This window comes from Micromys minutus (genome assembly GCF_963924665.1).
Source record: "Micromys minutus genome assembly, chromosome: 4".
Taxonomy (NCBI): domain Eukaryota; kingdom Metazoa; phylum Chordata; class Mammalia; order Rodentia; family Muridae; genus Micromys; species Micromys minutus.
In genome coordinates this window covers 37,366,560-37,394,397 of record NC_137973.1, presented here as the reverse complement: position 1 = coordinate 37,394,397, position 27,838 = coordinate 37,366,560, and the positions used below count along the sequence as shown (strand labels likewise).

At 43.9% G+C, this 27,838-nt stretch overlaps 2 protein-coding genes across 3 annotated transcripts in view; both read right to left on the bottom strand.

Moving 5' to 3' along the window:
• Nucleotides 1-3,793: 3,793 nt before the first annotated feature.
• Nucleotides 3,794-12,112, bottom strand: BCAS2 (BCAS2 pre-mRNA processing factor). The gene is made up of 7 exons (XM_080915597.1): nt 11,974-12,112; nt 11,799-11,891; nt 10,410-10,480; nt 9,765-9,926; nt 7,233-7,283; nt 5,611-5,691; nt 3,794-4,528 (listed from the first exon to the last, which is right to left on the bottom strand). Exons 1-7 carry the CDS (start codon nt 12,064-12,066, stop codon nt 4,402-4,404), a joined length of 678 nt encoding a protein of 225 aa, XP_080771723.1. The 5' UTR covers nt 12,067-12,112; the 3' UTR covers nt 3,794-4,401.
• Nucleotides 12,113-15,958: 3,846 nt separating this feature from the next.
• DENND2C (DENN domain containing 2C) overlaps nt 15,959-27,838 on the bottom strand; it is a gene marked incomplete at its 5' end in the record, with an annotated part of 37,834 nt that continues 25,954 nt past the window's right edge. For both annotated transcript variants that reach the window (XM_080915953.1, XM_080915954.1), the window contains 8 exons: nt 15,959-16,049; nt 17,320-17,406; nt 18,586-18,822; nt 20,641-20,746; nt 21,689-21,730; nt 24,867-25,044; nt 25,724-25,872; nt 26,491-26,631. In XM_080915953.1, coding sequence (XP_080772079.1) covers nt 16,018-16,049; nt 17,320-17,406; nt 18,586-18,822; nt 20,641-20,746; nt 21,689-21,730; nt 24,867-25,044; nt 25,724-25,872; nt 26,491-26,631 — 972 coding nt within the window. In that variant the 3' untranslated portion in view covers nt 15,959-16,017. The remainder of the gene's footprint in view (nt 16,050-17,319; nt 17,407-18,585; nt 18,823-20,640; nt 20,747-21,688; nt 21,731-24,866; nt 25,045-25,723; nt 25,873-26,490; nt 26,632-27,838) is intronic.

Genomic DNA, 27,838 nt, shown 5'->3' with positions numbered 1-27,838 from the left:
AATAAGATTCTTCCTCATATGGTGAGCTGAACACTGATTTCTAAAGCTCCTACCTTTTATATAGTGCCAATAAATGACAATCACACACACACACACACACACACACACACACACACACACACAAAACCAAAACCAAAAGCAAACAAACAAAAAAACCAAACCAAAGCAACAACAACAACAACAAAAACATTCCATTGAACTTCCCTCTGGTCATTTTGGGCTTCTAATGCCCTTAACCCAACAGGGTAAGAAAGGAATAACAGTGTTAGGAGGGGTGACAGATCCAGATTACCCTAACATCTCCATCAAGTGCACATCCCTCATGACCAAATGCTTATGTGCCAGGTTCTGCCCCTTAAAGGTTCCACCAACCCTTGATAGTGGGGAATGAGCCCAACCTGTGGATATTTGGAGGGGACACACATTCAAGATTCACATTACAGCATTTGCCTCTGGCTTCGAAGGCTCAAGCCTACTTCACAATGCAAAAGGCATTCAATTCTTTGACAAGAATTACCGACGTCTTAAGAGTTCCCTTGCTCTGAAGTCCAGGTTCAAAAATCTCCTTGGGCAGTCAATACTTTCAGTTCTGAAGCACTGTGAAAATCCAGTTAACAAACTTATACATCAGTGCTGGCCAAACATTCCCATTCCCAGTAGAAATAGGTACCCGGAATAGTTCAGAAAGGGAGGGTTTGATTAGAATTCTCAGAAATAGAAACTTGGTGGGGCTAACATTAACTATGGCTTAGTGGCTAGTAATGGGGTACCCAGCGGTGTGGCATGCACTCCAAAGGACTTGAATAGTACCACCTCCTGCCTTGTTGGTTGCAAGCCAAGGCCAGTCTCTCAGATTTGGCAGGTTTTTCTCCACTACAGTTTTGTCCTCCCGCCCAGTTTCATGCTTTACCACCAGGGGCCGCTGTGGGTCACGACCCAGCTACGCTACAATCTCAGGCTAGCTTTCTTTGGCTGCATTCTTCAGCAACATTGGCATAAGATGAATGATGGTGGGGTTAGGGGCTGGTGGGTGGGGGTGGGACCACAGTACTAGTGTACCAGGACCTGCCCTAACCTCAGCAACAATCTCAGATACCTTGAAGGCTAAAACCCATCAAAAACCAATACCCTAGATGACTGTGCAGTCAGGGTATCCCAGGGCCCTTCCTAAAGTCTTTGAAACTGATTTATATTGGACTGCCTTTGCTAATTATGGAAAATCACTTCAAAGATTTAAAAAAAAAATATTGTCCTAGTGAAAAGCACTTCCTTTGAGACTCTGTAGTCTAGGCTGGTCTTAAACTCATACCAACTCTCTAAGTGCTGGGAGGGGCCTCATGGTGAGCAACCGCACCTTGACTTTCCCACACACCCTTTGAATAGCACTATTAGTAATTTCGAACTCCTTAGGCAGGACCTTTAAACTTGCTTCTCTTTTGGCCAAACTACAGGGTTTCCCAGTGTTTCTGCTCCACTATGTTGCTTCTGATTCCCACTATAAAAACGGCTCACAAGAAGCCAGAAACACTGAGGCTAAGTCCTGAACACTTGTCTTGCCTTTCACTGGAGTGAGACTGTTACCTTAAACACAGCCTCCAGCTTCCCTGAGGAGACTTTCTCTAGCAGACTAAATGTGGCCAGGGACAGGAAAGCTGGAGTGGAAAAATTAGGGTGACCAGCAGCTGGAGGAGGGAGTTCAGGGGAGAGACTGTAGTGAAAGGCCAGTGTGGGCTTTGAGGTATGTATGAATAGGGACTGAGGGGGGCCTGGAGGCCAGCATGGGCTTTGATGTGCAGCCACAGGAATATGTCAAATGAAGAGCTGTATGTCCCTTCTGCCAGAGCTAAGGGAAATGACTTTTAAGCTGAGCCTATTTCACAAGTTCCTGAGAAATGCTGGTTTCACCTAACTGCCAAAAGTCCTTCTGCACTCCAGCTTGGGCAAAGTCAGGCCTGTCCACTGCAGTTTTGGGAACTAGAGTTTCCTTCGGATTTGGCACTGTTGCATGTAATATTAAGAAACAATCCATTATTGCCAGCTACGCTCTAGTGACAGTTTCTCTGCTCCCATGGTCCCTATGCAGCAGCTGCCCAACTCAAGGTTCGGTTGCCATGGAACCTTGCTCACATTCCCAGTCATCTGCCCCCTATGGCTGTCACAAATCCCCGTAACCCAGTAAAATCAAAACTCTAGAGGCTTGTAATTTAATCAGATTTATATCAGTAAATTCTTAACCCACAAATGTCCACTCAATGAACTCAGAGCGATTTTGATATAAGCTGCCCACCTAGATTGGACAAATGGTCCAATATTATTCTATTCCGATATTCATAGCCACCGGTAACGAATTAAATCCATGTGGACTGGGTTCATCATCCTCTTCCTACATCTTCTGCCTGTCCTATCCCATTCTCTGTCTCTGAAGCTCTTAGCCTGCCTTCCTTTTTCATTGCCCAGACTCTAGTCTTATACCTGTCCTCACCTGCAGATCCACAGCAACCCACATGACAAACCAGTTCCAGGGTCTGAATAGTCCATACTATTAAGGGGTCACCAAAGCATCACTCCACAACTTCTGGCAATCAGTCACATTGACACCCAGCATTAATTAAAACACTCCCATCACAGAGATAGCAGCATTTTCTTGTGGAGTCCAGTCTAGTCTGAGACACCATGATGGTCTGAGTGACTGCCTTTGGCTGTAATGCACTCTTGGCTAGCAGGGCTGCCTTCAACTCTTGGTAAAGTGGATACTGTTGTCATCAATGACCCTTTAACCACAACTACATGGTGTAGATGTTCCAGTACAATTCTATCCATGGCATACTCCACACCAGTCAAGGCTCAGAATGGGACACTTGTCATCAAAGGGAAGGCCATTTCCATCTTCCAGCAGTGACACTCCACCATCACAGGGGTGATGCTAGTGCTGAGCATGTTACAGGGTCTACTGGCATCTTTAGCACCATGGAGAACAAGGCCCACTTGAAGGGCGGAGCTGAAAGTGCCATCGTCTCCGCCCCTTCTGCTGATGCCCTCATTTGTGTCATGGGTGTGAACATGAGAAGTGTGAATATTCAAAACTGTCAGTAATAACTCTTGCATCACCAACTGGTTACCACCTACCCCCAGCACCACAAGGGACTTAAGACCACAAGTCATACCACCACGCAGAGGACCATAGATGTTTTGGGCTGTCCACAGGGCTAAAACGTCATCCTTACATAGACTGGCACTGAGCAGTGCGCTAAGGCTGTAGACATGGTCATCCCAGAGCTAAATGGGGAATCACTCACTGGTATGGTCATCTGTGTTCCCTCCCCTTGCATGTCCACTGTGGCTCTAACATGCCACGATGCTGCCAAGTACGATGACATCAATAAGGTGAACACATGAAGGGCATCCTGAGGACCAGGCTTTCCCCACTCCCCCATTTCTGACGCAGAATCTGATTTACTTCAGCATCTTGGTCAAGCTCACTTCCTTCATGGCCTCCAAGGAGTAAGAAGTCCCGAACCAGCCATCCCAGCAGGAGCAGAGAGGGAAACAGAGGCCTTTGCCACTGAAGTCTCTGTCCCAACTCAGCCCCCAACGATGAGCATCTCCTATTAAAGCTGGTCTTTGCTACTTTGTGGGTCCTTCTCTCTCCCACCCTTTATCCTCCTGAGTTTTACCCCCATCCCTAGTTAGGAGAGAAAGAAGGAAAGGGGAGAGAAGCATCCTTGAATCTAATTTTAATTCTTGCTTCCGTGAGCATGACTAACAAACCACAGCCGCCAACACTGCCCCTCAGGGCCCCAGACGTTTTGCCCCTCTGAAAAGTTTCATTATTCCGAATGTCACCCAATTGCAGAAACTATGTGCAGCTGGCAAACCGCACCTCGGCTAGAGCACCAGGCAAATCAGATGCTTCAAAGCAGCCCTGTACCCCACACCTGGGATTAAAATCCCAGAATTCTCACTACACCCATCTCTGTCACAGATCCCTAGAAGGGAGCCTCATCCCTTTGTCATCAATAAAGTTCACTGGAGCCACACACAAAAACACTTAGAACTTGATTCAACAAAAACAAATTCAAGGTTCCCAGCTTCCTGAACATGTTGGAAGCCTTAAAAATAAAGGAGCTTCATTGCAAAATGTGAATGAAGCCTTAAAAAAAAAAAAAAAAAAAAAAAAGACTTTGGCTACAAAATATGACAAGATTATTCTAAAGTCATACTTACTTTAAAAACCCGGGCTTTTATAGCTATAAAAATAGCAACGTGTTGACAATCTTTATTTTGTAAGACACACACCAGTTCACATAGTCCTTGGTCTCTAAACACTAGTCAGCAACAGTCACTCTGGGAAAGTCTGGTGGAGTCTGGTGGAGCCCACTTCTCCTCCTGGCTGCCCAGCCATCAGAAGTCTTGGCGGATGTTTTCCTTGTTTGCTTCCCCGTGCTGCTGCTTGATCTGATAGATCTCGTTCTCCAGCTGTACGATAGTCCGCTCGATCTCATAGTTCTTACTCACCAGCGACACCCAGCTAGGAAGGGGAACAAGAGGGGGAAATGAGCTGATGTAAAGTTCCTGCAGAGTTGATCTTAAACATGTAGTTTCACTAAGGGCTCTAACATTTTTAACTTTCCACATGAAACACATCATGGGAAAGCAGGGGAGGGTACAAAAGCTCTGTGCATTCCTTCTTGTAACTGTAAGTGAGTTAACAATTGTGCTATACAGGTCACCTTAGAGTAAGCAGACACGAGGAATAGTGAGAAGGGAGACAAGACAGCATAAGATTAGCAGAAAACAGGCAGAGGTTTAAATAATGGTGGACAAACAAACCACCACCAAACCCCAGACTGAGGTCACTGTTCCTGTAACTCTCCAGGACAGACTGATGCATGAGCTTTGAGAGAACTGTGAAGGGAGCCTGGCACAGACAACTCTCACGATGAAGAGAACACTGCAGAGGGACAGTGCAAACAAATGACAAACACTCATCACTACACTGAGGTATTTAACCTCTAGACAGGGTGGGCTGGAGAGATGGCTCAGTGGTTAAGAGCACTGACTGCGCTTCCCAGGGTCCCGAGTTCAAATCCCAGCAACCATACAGTGGCTCACAACCATCTGTAATGAGATCTGATGCCCTCTTTTGGTGTGTCTGAAGACAGCTACAGTGTACGTACATTTAATAAATAAGTAAATCTTAAAAAAAAAAAAAAAAGAGAGACAGGGCGTCACTCGGTAGCCAAGGCTAGCCTTAAAGTTTCTATCTTTCCTCCTTATTCCCAACATGTGGGGACTAAGGTGTTTATGGGCACACACAGCTTATATTTAGGGATTTCTATAAATCTGTGTACACGTGTATGTGAAGAATATTATAAAATATGGATTAACAGGGGCAAACAAAGGCACAAATTAGGCACAGTATAGAACTGTACCTTCTACAAGATTGCTGGCCTCATGTTAGCTACAACGCCAGCACTGAGCAGTATCTCACGTTACTCTATGTGCCTCTCACACAGCACTCACACAAAGGCCCCTTTGGAGTTCCCATGGCAGCCCATGTACACACGACGTATTAAACACGATGGTAAAACACGACAAAGTCACACTCACTTTGACTCCATTTCTCTCAACTTAGACCCAGCTGTGAGCTGCATGTTCTTTCGCTGCCAGTTTAAATCCTGAATATGTTTCCTGTAGAAAGTTATACAATCCAGTGACATCTTAACACGATAAAAATCAACAGAACAATAATAATAGAGTATCTTTAAACTCTTTAGTGCTCACAAGCACATTGCAGCTAATTCGAGGAATTAACTTTATCTTAACTGTTTTTCAATTACAAATTCATAAAATGTATTCATTGTGGGAGGAAACAAACTACCAACCAACCCACAAACACACAGATTACAAATTCCTCCTTCCTGGACTTTTCCTGGTAGCAGCTGTGGGGTTTTCAGTGAGAACTACACTTTGAATGCTTATCCTGGCCAACATCCACACTGGAGCCTAACAGCCATTGAGAGACTAATAGCATGAATCACAGATCCAATTACAGGGGTTAGAGGTGCGCTTTAGAGTGGTTGTTGGATTTGATAAGGTTATCAGAGCAGAACTCCAAAATCTGAATACTAGTGGTTTCATAGACAGTCTAAATCACACACTTGCACCCCTCTTGCCCGTTGTCATGTGATTCCAAGTACCCTGTTGGGATTTGTCCCTAAGGGGGTTATCAAAGACTCAGTTCGTCAACCTTGAATTTCCACCTTACCGAGCATGTGGTATTATTAGCAAGACATGAACTAAGACAGTGGGTGTCCTTCCAGGTTCTTTCCCATATGTGCGCATGTGTGCGGTGTGTTATTCTAATGTCCTGCCTAACTCACAAAGTGTTCTTTACAGGCTTGCAGATCTGTGAGTTGTAAAGAATATTTTCAGGTTTCAAGCTTATTTTTACCTCCACTTTGGTACAGCAAACTCAATGTCAGATGCTAGACACAGTAGATCAAAAATACCACAGTAAATTCTATTAACATTACTTAGTGTATTAATAGCTATCTGTTATATGGCTTACTTACTGTCTAAAACCAAAACCACTTAAAAAAAAAAAAAAGCACAGGATGAAGACAATGTCTTACACTTGCAATACACTCAGAAGCAGACTTCAGTACATGTCCAGCCATTGTCCCTGCCAACACAAATCTGCCAGCCCTTAGACAAGGAGATGGCTCTTCAAAGGTAGCTCTTCCAAGTTTCCATGTCTGCTCAATGACCCCTGCTGACTGAAGTATGTTCAGGGACAAGTCCTTTCAGACCACAATCATGCAGCTTCTGAAGCACCAGGGCTACAGCTGTATTCCATACCCCTGGTTCAATCTATAGTTGTTCAGAGGTTTCCTAACCTACTTCTCATAAACCAGACATTTAACGATGTCTATCCAACGCTTCCCTTCAACACATGCCACAACATACAAAGCCTCCTTCAATATATGCCATAAGATACAAGCTTTGATTTTTGCTATTCCTTGACATCTACCTCTTAGAATATTATGAATTTCTATTTTTCTCAAAGGTAACTATTTTACACACACAAACAACATACATAATTAAAAATTAATTGCTTAACAAAAGTAGAATTTTTACTTTTATAGGACTACATAGTATTAATAGTTTTTCTTCCCCTTTCTATCAGAGGCTCATCTAAATTTTAATCAAATAGAAAAAAAACAACTTACCTTAACTTCTGAAGCTCTTTCTGTGCATGTTCAATCATATGAACAAGATTTCTAAGGAAGAGAGCACAAACACCTTGAAATCTGGTAACACCCAGGAAAAGTGAATTGCCTATTTATATCAAGTCAGGTTTTCCTGCTAAAAATCTAAAATCTGGGGATATGTTTCTAGAATGTCAGATAATTCATAAACATTAGTTTAATCCAGTACTTTACTGAGTTTGATCTTAGATAATAATGTAACATCATTTTTCAAGACGGGGTTCCTCTGTGTAGCCCTAGCTGTCCTGAACCTAACCCTGTAGAGCAGGCTGCTTCCACCTCCAAAATGCTGGGATAAAATTTGTGCGTCACCATCACTGCCTGCCCGATGTGATGTCTTAAACTCTCAGGACCTGTTTTTGAGAGTGCCCCACTATGCTCTCCAGGTTGGCCTTGAACTCCTGGGCTTAGGCAATCCTTTTGCCTCTCAGCCTGTGTTAAATTAGCTGCAGAATTAAAGACAGTGCCACCATACTAGTCATGACTCCTTTGGCTATGAAGATAGAAATCAAATATCACATCAACTTTCTCTATCACAGTTCAGGTCTCCCTGAGCAACCCTGGCCTGACTGTGCACATCCAGGGTGTGTGATGCTGGTGGGGACACCAGGACTCCTCACGGTGGATTTGCTGCTGCTCACATTCATCTTTCTCCTCTGACGATCTGTTTCCTCCCACAGCTGTGCCCTTCTAGTTCCTACCCTCTGCTCTTCACTTTCAGAGGCCTCACCAACCCCATGTTGGAGTGTCATTCTTGTGCTCAATTCTGGCCTCTCGTTACTGAAAAGGATGTTTCTGTCTTGATGACATCAGCTTCCTGTGGAGAAGTAGCTGGTGGTTTTGAAGGAAGCAAAACTGCTCTGAAGATTCAGAGTGCTATGTGCTTGAAAGGCAGACAAGCAATGTGCGCACTATGCTCTTCTCAATAAGGCTATCCCTTGCTCTCCATACTGTCTGCCTCTTTTGTCTGAGGAAGTATAAGGTTCCACTATACGTTGTAGGCACAGCATATATATGTTACTGTGCTTAGTTTCCTTGCTGTTTTAAGAATCCAATCTCACTTTGGCGTGTGGGTGTGGGCATTAGGTATCCAACTCAAACTGTGCATGCTTGGTGCACTGTACCACCACTGGGCCACCATCTGACTCCACCTTTCTTTTTAAGTGGAATCTGTTTTCGAAAGGGTCTCAGTCTAGTTTGGCACTGACTCCTGGTCTTCCCAGGTGCTTGGATTAAAGGTGTTAACGGTCCAGTTCTACTGTCCTGTTAAAAGGACTTTCTTCTGTGACAGGGTCTACCATGTAGACTAGGCTGGCTAGGAACTCACACAGATCCACCCACCTGGCTCTGACTCCCAAGTGCTGGTTTATAGGTATACAGGCACGTAGCACCGTACTTGGCTAATGATCATTATTCTTTTTTGGTTTGGTTACATCTGCCCATGAGGACATCAAAGGATCTGGGTGTTTTCCACCCTCTAGCTTGTCAGTAGAAAGGTTCTTTCACTGAACCTGGAGCTAAACTGGTGGCACCAGTAAGCCCAACTCAACAGAATCCTTTCTGGCAGAATCTTTTTACAATTTTGATTCTCATTATTTGCAAATTCTACACTGCTGAGCTTGCCTAAACCACAGTTTACCAATTTGTTCATAAACATGTTGCTGGCCCATAGTTAAGGCTACACAAGGCCCACTCCACTCTTTAATTTTAGCTCTTCAGCAAGCATTAGCGTGTAGAATCTTAGTGTTGGGTATTAATCTATTAACAAGACAGGGACTAACTTGTGTGCCTAGGCTAGCCCCAAATGCACAGCAACACTTCTGTGCATCCAGCTCATTGTTTAAAAGTTTTAAGAGGTGTGTGTATAGATACTTCCCCTAGGAGAAATGGTATGGTATTCCCTGATTCTGTGTTCAGGGGAAACTTTACTGTTTTATTTTTTTGAGGGAAGATCTCACTCTGTAGCCCAGGCTGACCAGAAATTCATGGTAATTCCCATACCTCAGCCTCCTGGGCATTGCTGGGCTATAGGAGAGCCACCACCCCGGTCAGGATGTGAGTAACAGGGCATGTGAATATGAGAATCCAGTATTTAAGAGTCCGTGTTAACGATTGCGTTCTATCAAGATGTATTCTGCAAGTCACCCTCAGAGCTCGTTTTCTTATGCTGTACAGTGAACGTGGCAGTTATGTGGTAGTGTGAGTTATAGCTTAGCATTAGTGAACTCTAAGGTAAGACTTGAGGTAGCAGCCTTTTGCTGGTGTAGTTCTGATACAACCGTAAGTCAAATCTAGCATTACTGCTGTTATTATTTTGGATACGGATATTTTTTGCTATTTGAGCCTAGGATGACTAAACTATAAGGCAGGCAGGCCCTCCTCCACAACTCAACTTCCCAAACCAAGTGCTGGAATTACAAGCAAGTGCATAACACACTTAAAGACACTGGCAGCCTTGAGTGGGCCAGGACAAGAGAAAGCCAGGCCTCTTACTCATTGTACACCTTCCAGGCATTGCACCCGTGCTGCGACATCAGCTCCAGGTTCTCGATCCGCACCGCCTGATGCTCCAGCTGAGCCATAGAATTGTTCACACATTCTTGCCACGCAGTGATGTCGTTTTTTTGACCCGAGGAAGGGGCTGGAAGTTCATATCTAAAATTACATCACAAATAAACCAATGTATCTTACAAAGCCTTCATCACTCCTTCCAACAGAATTTCCACGGACATATGCCCACTACATAAAAGACACACATTATCAACCCCTGACCATACATGCACAAAAGACCAAGGATATAATGTAGACCAGGCAGTACATAGAAACCTGATAGTTTGGAAACTGATTTACAGATTAAAACATATATACTATAACAAAGAACTATTTCCATAAATGTGAACTAGTTAAAGAAGCTGTAAAAGTCAGAGACTCTGATGTCTCTTGTTCCTGCTTGTCTATCATGACCCTTCTTAGGTAAAGTCTGCTTTTTATTAGCTTTTTAAAAAGTTGCTTAAAACTCTCATATATACTTGCTGGCATTTTTAAATGTTGAACTCATGATTACAGTGCACAGTGCTCTTCTTCACTCCCACTTCCTACACAGCAGCCAACACTCTCCACAACCTCTGGCCTCCTTACCGCTTCATGCTGAGTAATTCAATCGGTTGTCGGGCGGCCAGTCTTTCAAATTCATTTCTCATTATGTCTGTCTGGTGCACAAACACAAAGAATTAGTAAAGGGATCATGCTGAGAATAATGAATGCAGTTTACTTTATACTATACATTGTAGTGAATTATAGTGAATCTTTTCCCTTCTCTCAATTACTACTCAAAAAAAAAAAAAAAAAAGGTTACGAATATTTGAACCCAGGGCCACTATGCTACACTCTCATAGCCCCCTCCCCCACCACAGTTTTGCTCTGAGGTTAGTTCTATCTAGAGTCTGAAGAAATAGGCATACTCTTTAATTCCACACTCTACCTAGGCATGAAAGGAGGTGGACACAAAAGAGCCCACCTGTCAAGGATTAGCCCTAAATCAGCAGTTTTCCAAACACTGCAATCAGCTGTAGAGCCCTGAAGACAACTTTAACCACAGCCCCTGGTCACTTTGTAATTCACAACATACAATAGCCTTGAATCATTTCAGAAATCTCTGGTGTTACAGGACGGTCTGACACAGTGTAAACTGTGAGGTCACATGATGTAACAAGGACCAATACTTGGGTCTGGGACTTGATTTTTTTTTTCAATTAATTTTTGCCATATTTCTTGCAGCTCCCACGTCTGTTATGAAACCCCATCCAGGAGTCACAACCCAGTTAAAAACTTGGTATCTAGATCCAAGTGTATCACACAGCCCTGAGCATGGAGCAGTCTCCCTAAACTGAGGGTTTTAACATCTTCGTATTCTAACGGGGAAAAACTCTGAACAGGTGTGGACTGAAATGTTTAACCAAATTCATTTATCTGGAAATGACACCTTACATTTACTTGATTAGGGCCTACATGGTGCTTTGGTTGCACTTGTAGGATAACCATTTAAAAATAGTATGCAGTTAGACATGCTTTTGTTCAGGCATTCAGACACCTGCCAACTGAGTCTTGGTACAAAAATCTCCCTCCAGTGGTGGCAAAGAGTACAGGTACTTAAGATTATAAATATGAAAATTTCGCGAGTAATAACTGTTTCTGAGTGGACCTTAGAGAATAAAGGACAAAGGGTCCTTTTGTGAAATTTACCATGGACTCAATTAACACACACACTCGGGCGGGGCGGGGGCACACTCTTAAACAAATCTGCAGAAACCAATATAAAGTATTTCGCGGGTTCTTGTACTACGAGCCCTGTGGAAAGCTCACCTGACGGTTTTGAATTGACTGACACCTACATGGCACTCAGTATGAGCAGCAAACATCAGTTAACCTGGAAGGTGAAGTTCATTTTACACAGCTAAAGCCCTCAATCCGAAATCAAAGTCGGCAAGCCTCCGGGCCGGAGTGCTGGGCTCAGGACACCACACTTACTTCAAAGGCAGAATAATCCGGGGCTGTCAGGTAGCTCAGGTAGTTCTTGGTAGGTCGGTATCTGCGCGTTTCCTCCTCCACCAGGGCTGCAGCCTAAGAACGAGAACAGGCCGGGGTCGCGGCGGGAAAGGGCAGCGTGTCTCCGGCGGCCCCGCCACACATGCCCCGCACTCACCGCTTCCCGCACGCCGGGTGCCTCGTAGCCTTGATCAAAGTAGGGTAGCGCATCCACCACCACCTCCCCGGCTACCAAACCCGTGCCCGCCATGGCGCGGCACTTGGTTCCAAGAGCTCCTTCTGAGTCTGCGCAGCCTCAGTTGTATTCCACTGCGCCTGCGTCTGGAATGACGTCATGCACGTCGCTGGCTCTGGCGCTTCGATTCTGGCGCACGCGCAGTTGGTAATTGTAGGCATCACGTGCTAACATGCTAGAGTGCCTTTCTTTGTATGGGTACCCTGTGGGTATTTTTGAAGAACATGCTAGAGTGCCTTTCTTTGTATGGGTACCCTGTGGGTATTTTTGAAGGAGTGGGTTGGACAGACTTCAGAAGAGGCGGTTGCTGGACTTGGCTAGAGGGGAGAAATATATTTCCCACATCCTTTAACCTTTTATAGTTTAAACTCGTGTAGTGCTGGACTTCTAGTAATCCCTTGCTTTATCCCCATTTCGCAGCCGGTCCCTTAAGAATGTTCTTTTATAGAAACGAGAAATGTGAGCCTATTTTCCAATTAAATTTTAGATCGAGCAACCCGAGGGGTGCGGCTCAATGGCAAAACCAGTTCAGTCCCCAGCAATGCAAACACCTCATCCCTTCCGGAACTGTGATTATATCTACAAAATGTCTCATTTCAAAGGCTCTGCCCCGGAGCGGGGCCAACTCTGGGGCGAGCTAGAAACCTAGGAAAAGGGAAACTTCCAGGAATATATAAGGATGACCCTAAGACTTGAAGCAACAGGGGATGTGGAACCTGAAATGGCCACCTCCTGGAACTACCAATGGAGAGGTGGGATCACCAACCCACCCACATAACCAAAATTTGCCCTGCTTACAAGATGTGTGGGCGATGAGAAAGCCCACCCCTAACACTATTAATGACGTTCTGTCATACTTCCAGACAGGTGCGGCTCAGACAACTGTTGGAAACAGATGTGAAGATCCACAGCCAAACATTAGGCAGAGTTCCGGGAATCTTGTGGAAAAGGGGGAGGAAGGACTTAAGGAACCAGAGGGGTCAAAGACACCACAAGAAAACATACATAATCAACTAACCTGGTCCCGTAGGGGTTCACAGCGACTGACGCACCAACCAAAGTGGGTGCAATGACAGACCTAGGCCCCTTACACATATGTAACAGACGTGCAGCTTGGTCTTCAGGCGGGACCCCTAACAGCTGGAGGAGGGCTGTCTCTGACTCTGTTGCCTGCCTTTGGATTCCTTTCCCCCAATTGGGCTGCTTTGTCTAGCCTCAGTAGGAGATGTGCCTAGTCCTACTGCAATTTGATATGCCAAGGCTGGTTGATATCCATGAGAGGCCTCCCTTTCTCTGAGGATAAAGGGAGGGGGGGATAGGAGAGGTGAAAGGGAGGGAGTAGGAGGACAGGAGGGAGGGGAGGCAGTGATCAGGATGTAAATAAATTAATGATAAGATTCTGCCATTTTGTCTTTAGGGCCTATAAAAAACCCAATAATTTTGCCTTTAGGATTTGTGGTAATAGAATATTGCTCCATGTTGGCTCTCCACTCCTCAGACTGTAATTAGTAAACATTCTCTGTAAAATATCTTCCAGACTAAGAGGTAAATGCAAAAAGCTTTGTTAGACTACACATATTATCCAATGTGCATTCAGCCAAATCTGTTAAGAGCTTTGGAAATCACGGTTATAAGGCTGGTTAGGCTACGATGGATTTGAGTATTTATGAGTTTACATTATGTACATGTGCTGTCTTTAGGTTTATGTAAAGTGCAGTATCTTCACGTTTCCATGAGAACTGCCTCTTACAGGGTTAGGGATTTGAACACTCAGTCCCCAGCTGGTGGTGCTGTTGCAGATCTTTAGACTGGAGAAGTCTCTGGAAATGCTCTTGGCTTCCAAGTTGCCATTTGAAGATGGGAGCTTTCCGCTCCTGCCTTCCTATTGGTGCCATGCTTCTCCACCAAAATGGACTCATCTCTGGAAGTTAAAGGAGAGTCAAGATCAACACTCTCCTTTAACTTGCTTGGCCAATGTTGTATCACTGCAACAGAAAAGTAACTACTACATATCTTAAGTGCATTTATTTTAAATTCTCCAAGAGATCTGTGGGATTTTTTTTAAATGCCTTTATTCATTAAAAGATCTGTAAACATTTGATAGAAATATTGAACAATTCTTTTTACAAACATATTTAGAATTCACAACATTTACAAAAACAAACTCAAGGAACGGAAGCAGCTTCAGATTGTAAGAAGGTAAGGCTCTCCCCAAAGTAAAGTCTCCCTGCAGAGAGACAGTCATGACTAACCCCAGTAAACCCTCCTACCCCATCTTATACACAATTATGAATTGTTCCATTGGGATTGGAGTGTAAGAAGAGACCAAATGAGAGAGATGTCTGGGAGGAGCTCTACTGGGGTAAGCTGCACTAACGTTTTAAAAGAGGCTCAGTTCTCTTCCCTGGACCCACATGTAGGAACTATATTGCACAGCACCAGTCTTACATGGATTCATTCAGACACACTTGCACTAGTGACAATGATAATACTGTACAAGTCAGTTGTATCCCAACACAATGCAAAACACTTTCCAAGTCTGAATAAATATTTTCCATGCCAGGTAGAGCCATGAGCAAAGGTTACAGAAATTAACTGACATTTACCACAACATCTATCACTTACCAATGAAAACTGCACCCTCACTGACGACGCCCTTCCCCAGGCCCTACTCTGACTTTAGATTTTCAGCATCTGGTTGATGAATAGGTATAGGCTTAGGAAACACTCAATTAAACTTACAATGATGTAAAAATAACCAGCATGGCAGAATACACAGAAGACCCTGGGTTCTATCCCCAGCAGCAGAAGAAAAAACAAAGGAACAAACCTTGCCTAGACACCCATAGCTTCCAAGAGGAAGCTCTGGTGTGCTCTACAGAGAACTTTAAACATCTCTATAAAGAGTTCATTTACACCTATAGGACTAACCAGCTTTGTATGTGTTCATAAGTCAAGTGTTTGGCTTAGTTCTATCTTGTATATAACTGGCCAAATTACTTAGCCTCTCTGAACTCCAGTCTTGTAAAATATCACGAAGCTGATCTAAAGCTCCAATAAGATGACATATAGATTATCACAGTGCAGCAAACTGTAGATACCAAAACTCAATAAACAGATAGCTATGTCCTTAAAAGCACATTTTCATATTGGCTCCATTCCATAAAGCATAATGCTGACATGTGAGAAGCAAGTTATCCCTGCAGGACACATCTTCTGAGGAGGTCCTGCATGGTGTCTGATTTTTTAAGTTCTAACATGAGTGAAATTCTCCAAGATAGGATATGGGACAAAAGGGGGTTATCAATGGCAACAGTACTAAAATTTGAAAGCATAAACGGTCAATGGATTTAAAGCAACAAGATGCTTCAGTGATGAGAACCATGTGACCACGGTGTCCCCTGTGTCTACCTCCCTAGTACCTGAAACTCTCATTTCTCTCCTCAATCTCAGCTTTGCATTGTTTTTAGAAAATGCAACACCAAGTATTTCTGAGTCTTTTTCTTGCAAAAAGACAACTTCTTTCATAGACTAAGCACAAAGCAGAGCTGCTTGTACCCAATAATCAAAGATAAAACACCACAGTAAAGTAACTTGCCCAGGCATGGTGGCACACGTCTTTAATCCCAGCACTGGGAGGCAGAGGCAGCACACCTCTGTAAGACCCTTGAGATTTGTGAGATCGGGATTTGAGCCCAGCCTGATCTACAGAGTGAGTTCCATCACAGTCAGGGCTATGGAGTGAGACCCTGTCTCAAAAACAAACAAACAGTCCCCAAATCAGAAGAAGAGCGTGCACTGGTTGTAGACTGCTCCCAGTTGGTCTGCAGCAACAGGCGAGTCCTCTGACAGTCTTTCTCCTTTTACAGTCACAAGGATGTCACAGGACTCCTCAAAGCCTCCAGGTCCTTGGGGAAAACACTGTCTTTGGCACTTTCAGTTGTGCTTAGAATGAAGACAAAGATTTCACTTCTTGTGAAGAAATCTCATTTTGCTTCCTGGTAAAAGAAGAGGTCTTTGAGCTCACTCCATCTTCATCTGCTGTAATGTACACCTGAGTCAGGGACTTCTAACCCAACCCTTCAGAACCATCCAGGGTTAGCTGCCTTGTCAAGTGCTGGCTACAGGTCATTTTTATATAAGAGTCCCTAAAGTCCTATGTGTAGGAGCCCCAGCTTGTGGCACCAGTGGAAAGTAATGGAACCTTCAAAAGATGGGGCCTAGAGGGAGGAGACCTGGTCACGAGTCTGCCTTTGCCTTGTTCCTCCCTGGCTCTGCTTCCTGCAGCCATGACACAAGCAGGTTCTTCTCACCTGTGTCTTGCCACAGGCCCAAAAGCATCAGGGCCAATCAGTCATTAGCTGAAACTTCCCAAACTAGAACCCCAAATAAGCCTCCAGAACAGTGGTCCTCAATCTTCCTAATGCCGAGACCGTGTAACATTGTGGTGACCCTCTAATCATAAAATAATTTTGCTATTTCATAACTGCAATTTTGCTACTGTCATGAGTTGTAATGTAAATATTTTTGGAAACAAAGGTTTGCCAAAGGGGTCGTGACCCACAGGTTGAGAACCACTGCTCGAGAGCCTCACTTATATTACTTCAGGCTTTCTGTTCCACTAATGGAAAGCTATTAGTTGATGGTTTTAGCCACTAAAAAACCCCATGAATGTCTAATTGTAGAGGCAGAAAAGAACTCAAGACATAATCTAATACAGGTGGTTTTCAACTGGACTGAAGTTTCAAATTACCTAGCTTACTCCCTGGAGATGTCTAAACACTTGAGGGAGACCTTTTTAAAGTCCATAAAGATTATCATCTGATCTAATTTAACCCAAGGTGCAGATGAAATCACAGCCTGTGGCATAATTTACCCACAGCCTCTTAGCTAGTTAAGGACAGGGTCTAGTCAGGGGCATATACTCCAAAGCTCAGAGTTTAAGGCCATTGTCTTGTGATAGGCACACCATTGTCCACACATCATCCTAGAATTTAAACACAATAAAGAACTATGTATATAAAATGCAGAATTAGACTGAGGCATCTTCTTCTGCTTCTCATCCCCTAGGGATTTTAAGTCCGAAGTCCATAGACTCCCTAAAATTATATGCAACATTTATCTGTATATTTAAATACATTATTTTCTGGTAAATAGAGCCATTTTTTTTTTAAGTATCCCCAAAGAGTGCAACCTAGAGAAGCTTCATGGTCATGACTTGGGGACTATACCACAAGGTTAAGTATCCAATAGGGCAGAGCGACTCACCAAGACTCCGTAAAATTCTATTCACCCCACTGGGTTCCGACTCAGGAATCGTTTCCAAATATTGAAGAGCCCGGACTTCAAACAAACCTATGAAGAAGACATCAGTGAAACTGCTCAACACTCCAGTCTGGAAACCAATTAAATGAAACCTTTCCTTGTGTAATGGTTTGTATATGCTTGGCCTGAGGAGTGGCACTTGTTGGAGTAGGTGTGTCACTGTGGGCATGGCATAAGACCCTCATTCTAGCTGCCTGGAAGTTAGTCTTTCACTAGCAGCCTTCAGATGAAAATGTAGAACTCTCATCTCTGCCTGCACCATGCCTGCCTGGATGCTGCCATGCTCCTGCCTTGATGATAATAGACTGAACCTCTGAACCTGTAAGCCAGCCCCAATTAAATGTTGTTCTTTTAGAAGTTGCCTTGGTCATGGTATCTGTTCATAGCAGTAAAACCCTAACTAATACACTTTTCTTTCTCTTTTTGGCAGTGCTGTGGGTGCATAGCAGCTTTTTGTACATACTAGGCAGGTTCTTTACTACTGAGCTATACCCCAAGCCTAAAATGGGTCTTTTCTTTAATAATTTTATTTTTACTTGTTTATTTACTTAACTTTGTGTATGTTCATGCTTTTTATATATGTGTGTGAAGTGGGTATGCACAACATACATGTACACATCAGAGGTCAACTTGTGGGTGTTTGTTCTCTCCTTCCATCACACTGAGCCCAGGAATAGAGCTCAGACTGTCCCGGTTGCTAGGAAGCACCTTTCACGGATGATCCCTCTCTGTATTACTAATCCTGTTCTTACTACAGTGTATTATTCTTAAGTTAAACATTACAGATAATCCCACAGTAACTCAGATGTGCCTTGATAGTCTACACATCTTATCTTACTCAATCCTTCTAAGAATTCACCAAATGTGGTAGTGTGAAAGAAAATGGCACCTACAGGCTTACTTGGAGTGGCACTATTAGGAGATAGGGGTTTGCCGGAATAGGTGTAGCTTTGTTGGAGGAAGTGTGTCTCAGTCTCTTCCTACCGCCTGCTGATCCAGATGTAGACGTCTCAGCATCTTCTCCAGAACCATATCTACCTGCATGCCACCATGTTTCCCGCCACGGCGATCATGAGAACTAAATCTGAACTGTAAGCCAGCCCCAATTCAATGCTGTCCTTTATAAGAGCTGTTGTGGTCATGGTGTCTCTTCACAGCAACAGAACCCTAATTAAGACACCAGATAAGATAGTTCCTGGTAAAACCCACCTTTAACTCCGCTTTGCCGAAGCTCCCGGTCCTGGACAAATCCTGCAAACATCTGCGTCTCCATGAAGAGATCTAGAAAGTGGCGGACACTTCGAGAAGTGTGGGACTTACGGAATGGCTCCCTTAGGAACACGCGCTCCCCACGCTCTGTGACAGTCATATTCAGAGAATAATGCCCCACGAGCTCCACAAAGAACCTGACAAACGCTTCAGACACCAGAGAACTGAGTGTCACATCTGTCTCAAAATGAAAGAAATAAAGGGGAGAATCTTAGTTTTGTGTATGTAGGAATCCTGACATTAGTTGTGGAAGCCATGTCTAAAGAGTCATGAAAAACTGAGTCTAGATTTAGGAATGCGCGTTCCTAGCTTGCAACACAGCCCATAGCATGCAAAAAGAAAATGGCTTCTGTCTTGACCTTCATTTTCCTCCCTCAATACTCTCACTGCATCCTGCAGTCTGGCTTCCACACCATGGCCTCATTACTCTTCCACGGCAGCCTGCTTCTCCACTTGGGCCTCTCTCAGTCCTGCTGCATTTGTGCGCTGCTGTGTTCTCCCGGTCTCGGCTCCTGTCTCGACCGTAAGACTAGGGACTCTTTGGTTTTCTCTTTCTCTTCATCCTCCAGAGTGCAGTCCTTTGACCACGTCTCTTCAACATTCTATTCTGTTTCTTCAAACTGCCTGTCAGGTCTGTGGCTCAACCCTGTCATCCTAGCACTTGGGAGATGGTGGAAGGAGAATCAGGAGTTCAAGATCTTCAGCCCTATGCTGAACTTTGAGGCGGGTTTGGGCTGCCCGAGATCCCGTGTCATGCAGAAGCAGCAGCACAAACAAAGCCAACTGGCAGACAGAGCAGGCTGTGCATTCCCAGTCATGATCACGAGACCGGCACGTCACCCTTTCTGTTCCCAGGCTGTCTATGGCTGTCATCATTTGGCTGTTCCATTATAAACTGCATCACTTTTATAAAGTGCATAAATTTTATCCATCTAAAGGTCAGAAAACATACAAAACTTGGTAGGCTATGAGCCAATTAAAATAAGATGTCAAAACACAAATGTATTATATTTTTCTACAAATTACTTGCTTTCTCCACTTTTTCACCTCATATTGCACTATGATTTATTGCAGTAAAAATTTATTGAGTATTAAGTGCATTGGCACTACACCAAGAACTCTTTAAAAGATAATGATCAGAAATACTTCCATTGCTCTCTAGCTACTTGTCTGTGCAGACATTTTTACTGCCACATGCACCTCTCTCTCAGCTCTTTCTGTGTCAGCAGGCTGGTCTGGTCTCATACTTCAGATCCTTCACAACCTCCCAAGTGCTGAGACTACAGGACTGAACGTCTGTGCCTGGCAAAATAACACTTCAGTTGGAGGGGGGGTGTTTTTAAGACCTGCTTTCTCCAGGCTGGCCTAGAACTCGCTGTGTAGATCCACCTGGGATTAAAGGCTTGTCACCACACTGCACCTCAGAACCTCAGTTTTCTCACAACCTCTAATTCTGCCCCTTTACCCTGCTCCTATCAGTAGACAGCCCCAGTGCCATCTGCAATGCCCATAATGACACCACTTTTTCTTGTTTCGTTTTTTTGAGACAAGGTCTTATTGTGTAGCCTTTGTTGGCCTGGAACTCAGTGTGTAAAACAGGCTGGCCTGGAACTCACAGAGACCCAGACTCGGCCTCCCAAGCGCTGAGATTAAAGGCGAGTGTGACTATGTCAATGACACATACTTTATAAGAGCCATGAGGAGGGGAAGGGCAGAAATGAGCAAGTGCTTGTGAAGGAGGACTTTTTCTTTTTTAAAGGAAGGACTACCTCAAAGAGAAGATGCCCTATGAGACAGACCTATAGGAAGAAAGCATTCTACAAATGTAATCTTCAAAGGTCCTTTGACAGAAGCAGGGCTAACACTTTGGGGATCGGTAAGAAAGGGTGTGAATTTTCAAGGTGCACTACGTTGGCACATCTTTTAGCCGAGTGCTGGGTCTGTGGTGAGTGCTCACTGCTTTAACCTTTAGTCCTCAGCCCATAAGTTTCACACCTTGTGAAAAATGCCGCTCCTGGGCCAAGACTTCATCTCGATCTTCTAAAATCTGCACCAAGGCAGCTTGAAGTTTAGGTGGCATAATTTCATCCTCGTCAGATACCTGAGAAAGAAGCAACTCTGCATGAGCCTTATGAGAGGGTCAAACACATTCAAGCTTCAGCCCCCGTCACAGGTGGCTTTGTGGATATTCTCCCTGAAGAGTCATTTAAAACTCTATCACCTACATACAGCCAAAATGCATGATGTTTACAGTGTATTTTAGCTTTACTTTCTGAAATCAAGCAACATCTTGTAAAATTCTCTGCTTTTCTACAAAATCTCTCACCCACAAGTTTCCTTCCTTGCCTCCAAGGCTATTCCCCAACAAATGGTAGTCTAAATCTCCCTTCCCCTGAGCATCCATCAGATAGGACCACCTCTTTCAGAGCATCCATCAGATAGGACCACCTCTTTCAGAGCATCCATCAGATAGGACCACCTCTTTCAGAGCCGACAATCCTTGTTCAGATCATTATTATACCACCTCTAACGCATTACAGAAATGCCTACGGACCTTATCTCCCAGACTCCCAGACTCTGGTTTACTCATCTTTATATTCTAACTGCTGAGTATCTACAAAGAGCCAGAGTTCCCAAGTGCTTCTCTCTCTCTCTCTCTCTGGTGCTGAGTTGGGCATGAGAGCTTATATATCTAGATGGGTACTCTACCACTGAGCTGCTTCTCAGTCCAATAAATTTTACTGACTTAGAGGCTTATATGTCAACCTCTCTGGAGTTGAAGGGGTGATTATTTCTTTTAAGAATGACATTTATGCTGTTTCCTCCTTCCTCCTTTGGGATGGACACCTACACACCCAAGCCAAAATATTCAGGACAATCTTGTATGGTTAGCTGCAATGTCAACTCAGATATGGGTATGAACTGGAAGTTCTTCCTGAGTCACACTCTCTAAGTACTTTCGTGTATTTTCTGTCTAATTGTAATTGCCTACAGAGACACCTATGTCCCCAAGCATTATGTAACCATCTCCTTTGTCACTCACCTCCTGTAGGAACTTGTCTGCACAGAGATCAACTATCAGCACCTGTGGAATAAAGGCGCAGGCAGGTTAAACTAGAGATACTCACAGAGAGACCTGGCACCGCTGGGCCGGGATGGGCTTTCTGATTCTTTCAGGCCATGGGAATAGTCTCAAACAAAATTAACTTAACCTTGCAGCCAATTTTAAAGTTAATCCATCAAAACAACTACTGAATTTAAAAAAGAAAAAGGTGTGCACAATTACACATTACATGGATTTACTGGGTCAGTGTGGTGAATGAGGAAGAACTGCCTTTTCAGCTGGAGATACTGAAGAGGTGGGAGCGCCAGAGATGGGAAGTCCCTACGTCATCTCTACACCATACTATTTGCAAACTATCAAAGTACAAGATGGAGTCAGAGACAAAATCACAAGCAAACTAACGGAGATAATAGAGGAGGGAATCTTCCTCTTCATTAAGTTAATGTGAAAATGTAAGTTGCTCACAAAAGCATCAGTCATAAATTTAAAAGTTGGCATCTTAACCATATCAAAATGAACAATTCCTTCACATTAAGAAAATGTCATTCTGGGCTGGGTATGGTGGTGCAAGATAAAAGCAGCAGTTTGGATGCCATAACAGGATGGCTTCCAAGTTCTAGCCCAGCCTGGAGATAGAGTGAGACCCTGGAGATATAATGACCTTCACCCCCAAATCCAACAAAAACACACACACCCCGGAAAACAAATTCAGAACATTGTTTTGGAAAATGAAAGGCCAAGCCCCAGAGTGCTTGCCTCAAATGCAGAGCCCTGCTGGGAGTTTGATCCTTCCCACTGAATAAACCAAGCGTGCTGTCTAACGCCGGCAACCTTAGAACTAGGAGGGCTGAGTCAGACAATCAGAAATTCAAGCTCATGCATAGTTATAAAATGAGTGTGAAGCCAGCCGGAGCTTCCTGAGACCCTCTCCAAAGTAAAATAACATAAAATAAAATAAACAAACCAAGAGGCTGATTCCTAGAATATAAGAACATTGGGTTGAGCTCAGCTAGGTAGCCTGAACTTGATCCTCAGAACCATCAAACAAAATAAACAATAACAGGGACATCTTACAAATTATGGAGGATAAATAATCCAGGGGAAAGATAGAAAATGATTTGCAATAGATGACATTCAGTAGCTAATAAACACACCTCAGAAGCAATCTGGGAACACCAATTACACAACGGCGAGCACAAAGCTCTGCAGTGACCATCCAGGGGAGGGTCCACAAGTTAACTGTGCTGGTGACATGTGAAGCCACAGTTCCTCTCCCATACTGTTGAGAGAAGTTTAAACTGGCCCTAGTGTGAAAAAGTTCTATTTCATTTACTCAAGTTAAAGACGTGCTACAGTGTGTGTGTGTGTGTGTGTGTGTGTGTGTGTGTGTGTGTGTGTGTTACGGCATGCCATGGTACACAGAGGACTACTCGCAGAAGTCTGTTTTCTCCTTCCACCTTTGGCTGGAACTCAGGATGTCAGGTTAGAGCACATTTACCTGCTGAGCCACCACACATATTTGGAAATAAAATGATAAAGAAATACAAACAGATTTGTTAAAGTTTGATCTGATGTCATATATTGTGATGCTAAATACTGGCCCCTGAGGTTGGGTTGCCCCCGGAAATAAGGAAATTCTCACAGACACCAAGTGACACTAAGTAACCATGCTCCTTGATTTAAAACTATTGGTTGGATAAAGATGTCTACAACCTACAGTTGGACAGAGAGGTAGGAGGAGCTTCAGTTGCCAGGCTTGGGAAGGAGAGAGAGAGGATGTCATGGGGTTGGTGGACTGAGAGAGAGCGTGGCCATGAGGGCCAGCTGAAGTAGGGGCGGCTCAGGCAGACCATGGCAAGGGATATCTCAGGGTTCCTGCTGGGGAAGCAGATTAAACAGCACAGAGGGCTGGTGTCTGCTCAGCTCTAGTGTGTAAGGCTTATCACAGGTGTAAAGGTTTGGTGTCTTTATTTGGGAACTAAATGATCTAAGGCAGGGTAGAAACCCTTGATTAAATATTTACCACAGCACAGATGAGTAGACTGTAAGAGTTAAGACAGTGTGACCTGCTCTGGGGCATGGGGAAGGGACCCTGAGATTAGGAGCCTTGACTCTTGTGCTGTTATGTCCCATTATAATCCAATGATGAATGATGTAAGTACTCACTTGGTAATAACATTTCCCGGAGACGACCTCTGCTCACAGCACTTTATCTACACACGTGCTAAATTTGAGACAACTTTTTTTTATTAAACCCAGAGAAATTTTGTGTTGGTTTTAAAAAAGAAAACAAGGGTCAGCAAGATTGGATGACCTGTGCTCCATCCCTGTTGCCTACATAAAAATGAAAGAGAGAACTGACCCACCAAATTGTCCTCTGACCTTCATATGTGTGCCATACTGCACACACACACACACACACACACACACACACAATTTTAATTGTTATTTTTTGAGACAGGGTTTCTCTGTGTAGCTCTGGCTGTCCTAGAACTTGCTCTGCAGACCAGGCTGGCCTTGAACTCAGAGATCTCTCTACCTTCGGAGTGATGGGACTAAGGCATGAGCCACCAATACCCAGCTTAGAAAAAGGCAGTAGAAGCCAGAAACCTTAAAGCAGAGCAATGACTCTGAACATTTGCAAGTGAAGATGTGTGGACAGAGGGCTGTACTGTGGGGCACACTGTCACACACTACAGCACCCATGACAAGACTTTTTAAAGAAATATTTTGTCAAGGGGAGGTTGCAATGGCAGAGAGCACATACAAATGAATATGACTGGGATTCGGATGCATGATGTGAAATTCACAAAGAAGCAAGGCAAATTTTCTAAAAGAGGAAACTTTTTTTTTTATAAATAGATGAGTCTATTGCTCACTACTAAAAAGAGTGTTAGATGCAAATGTACCATGGAATCATTTTCATTTTAAGAAAGTTTTTCTTGGAACTGGAACTATAGATGGTTGTGAGTGTCATGTGGGTGCTGGGAATTGAACCTTGGTCCTTTGCAAGAACAAGAGGTCTTAACTGTTGAGCCAATTCTGAAGCCCAAGTGATAAAATCACTCAATTAATAAAAATTCTGCCCCTCTTCAAAGACTGATTCCCTTTGCTGATACTCTAGTGCTCCCCATAGGCACAATTCCCGCCATCTTACCTCTTCAATGGGAAGGTCCCGGAGCAGGGGTAAGGAAGAAGACAAGATCCCAATGAAGAACGGAGTAGGTGAGCACACAATGTCAATCATGGACACTGGCAGCACTGGAATGTAGGTGTGCTGCCAGGTGAATGGGTACAGCGTAGCCACCACAGCATGGCCACATTTAGAAAGGGTGCTGGACAGAGAAAGCACATGATGTCACAGGTGAAGCAACACAGAGAATGAATTTCAGATATTCTGTCAAAGAATGACACAGTGATCACATTGGCTTTCACAGAACAACCCTGTAAACATGCAGTAATTTTTAGCAGAGTCATCTCAGTCTGGTTCACTACAATATAGTATGCTAAAAAAAACAACGTGTACATGAAAAACAATACTGGTATTTTTAAAAAGATATGGGGGCAACCCCAGGCTGTCCTTTAACTCCTGGGCTCAGCTGGGCTCTTCTGTCTCAGGCCTCCTGGGTAGGGACCACGAGTGTGAACCAAAAGCTAGAAATACCTTTTCCCCGTTTTGTTGTCTGCTTTTTGTTTTGAGACAGAGGTTCACTACATAGCTTTGGCTGGCCTCAAACTCTGAGATCCGCCTAACTCTGCTGCCTTAGTGTTCAGGTTAAAGGTGTGCACCATCACACCCAGCCATCTTTGTGATTTTGTACAAGTCTTTTCTATTTCTTTCTTCTCCTTTTGGGTCTTGGAAACCGAGCCTGGGTTCTTTGCAAGAACTAGTACTCTAATTACTGAGCCAGGTCTCTAGCCCTAGTTCTGGATATTTTAAATATATTTCCATTGTAAAAAAATAAAAGCAAGCCAAACACCAGCATGAAGTAACATATTCCATTCATTTCTTACCTTAGGCTGTTGGCAACAAAGATTACCCTCCGCTCTAAAAGGAGAGAGGCACAGACCCGGATGAGATGACGCACACTCAAGCATTTGAAAAGACATTCAAAGTCCACATGTTCCAGTCGGGAATCGAGTGGTCGGCAGAGTTCAATTGACTGGAAGGCAAGGAAAACCCAAGAGCTGATGTTGGACCTTACCCCGAATGTCAGCATTAACCGAATGTCTTGCTCTTTCTCTAGTCTCTAGTCTAAAAATGTCTGGTTTTGGGGTCAGGTATGGTGGCACACTCCTAATTTTTCAATCCTAGCACTCAAGAGGCACAGGCAGGTGGATCTCTTAAGACTTCATAGCCAGCCTGGACTACAGAGAGTTCTAGGACAGCCAGGGTAACATAGTGATACCATGGGGGAGGGGTGGGGGGACAGGCAGGGAGGTCTGCCACAAAGAGTTTTGAAGCTGCTGTTAAAATCATTCCATTTGTAAATACATATATACATACGTGTGTGTGTGTGTGTGTGTGTGTGTGTGTGTGTGTGTGCATCTGTTTATCATGTTGAGACTGCCACCATAGAGGGACCTAATCTAGAAAATCTGGGACAGAAGATCCACTAACTACCTCATACACACATTCAGTGTTTCTTCAGGGTCTCTAGGACATTCCCTTGGAAGGGAAAAGCGATTCCTCCTCACAAACAAGCTCTGGCAACTGTGCCTACAGTTGCAAGGCTTGCTATGAAGTGGCTACTAAACCTCATGAGATGAAATTAACTCACCTCATCTCCAGCCCCAGGGAGGTAGCTCTTAACTGTGATGGTGCGGCCGGGAGCCGGGAAAGGAGCTTCCATGACACTTCGCATGAATGGGTAAACAAGCGCTGGAGACATTTCTCTCCTCTTCTCCACTTCATCCAGAATCTGCATATGGGCACACACACAGAGACAAACACATCCCACAGTTTATTAAGGCCTCAGACCAGAAACATAAAGAAATCCTCCTGTAAATAAATTATAGCAGGGATTCAAGACAGGCAAGCTCTGCGCCTCATGAAAGCTCAAACAAAGCACCACATCTTGAGGTATCTTTACACCCTAAATTATATGTCAACTTACTTAGAAACTATTTTTTCTATCTTAAAAAAACAATTTTATTACATTTATTGAGAGAGAGAGAGAGAGAGAGAGAGAGAGAGAGAGAGAGAGTGTGTGTGTGTGTGTGTGTGTAGGTGTGTGTGTAGGTGTGGCATGCCATGGCTTAGGTGTAGCGGTCAGAAGACAACTCATAAGAGTTAGCTGCTCTCTTTTCACTGTGTAGGTCCTGGGGATTGAGCTCAGGTTCTTAGGCTTGGTAGCACGTGCCTTTACCACATAGCTGTCTCACCAGCCTCTGGAGACCATTTTTATTTCACGAAAGGACAATGATGTCCTGTGAGCTGGTCTACAGAAAAGCGAGAACATGTCAGGATAGGTTCTTCCAGAACTGTGAGTCTGGGGGCTGGAGAGTTGGCGCAGTGGTTAAGAGCACTTGTTGCTCTTGTAAATCTGGGTTCAAATCCCAGCAGTCACATGGCAGCTCACAACCAGCTATAACTCTACTCTCCGGTGATCTGACACCTTCTGGCCCCATGGGCACCGTACATAAGTGCTGCACATAGACATGTGTACAGTCAAAACACCACGTAAACACAAAATAAACATAAATCAATCTTTAGAAGAGAGAAGCCCTAGCCGGTGTCTGAGTGTCCACCTTTAATCCCAGCACTCACAGAAGCAGACAGATCTCTGTGAGTTTGAAGCCAGCCTGGTCTACAAAGCAAGTTCCAGGCTGGAGCTATTACACAGTGAAACCCTGTCTTGAAAAAAAAAAACAAAACAAAACAAGACAAAAAAAAAAAAAAAAAAAAAAAAAAAAAAAAAAAAAAACCCAGACCTGGAAGTTTTTGCAAACTAAAACCATAATGGAGGAATCTAATAAGGGGTCCAAGTCTAAGTCTTCAAGTCTATTTTTTATTCATTTTTAAATGTGTTAGGGGAAGGACACACACATGTCACAGTACACACACGTAGGGAGTGGACACGTTTCTTTCCTTCCAGCATGTGGGTTTCAGGGGTCACACTCAGGCCA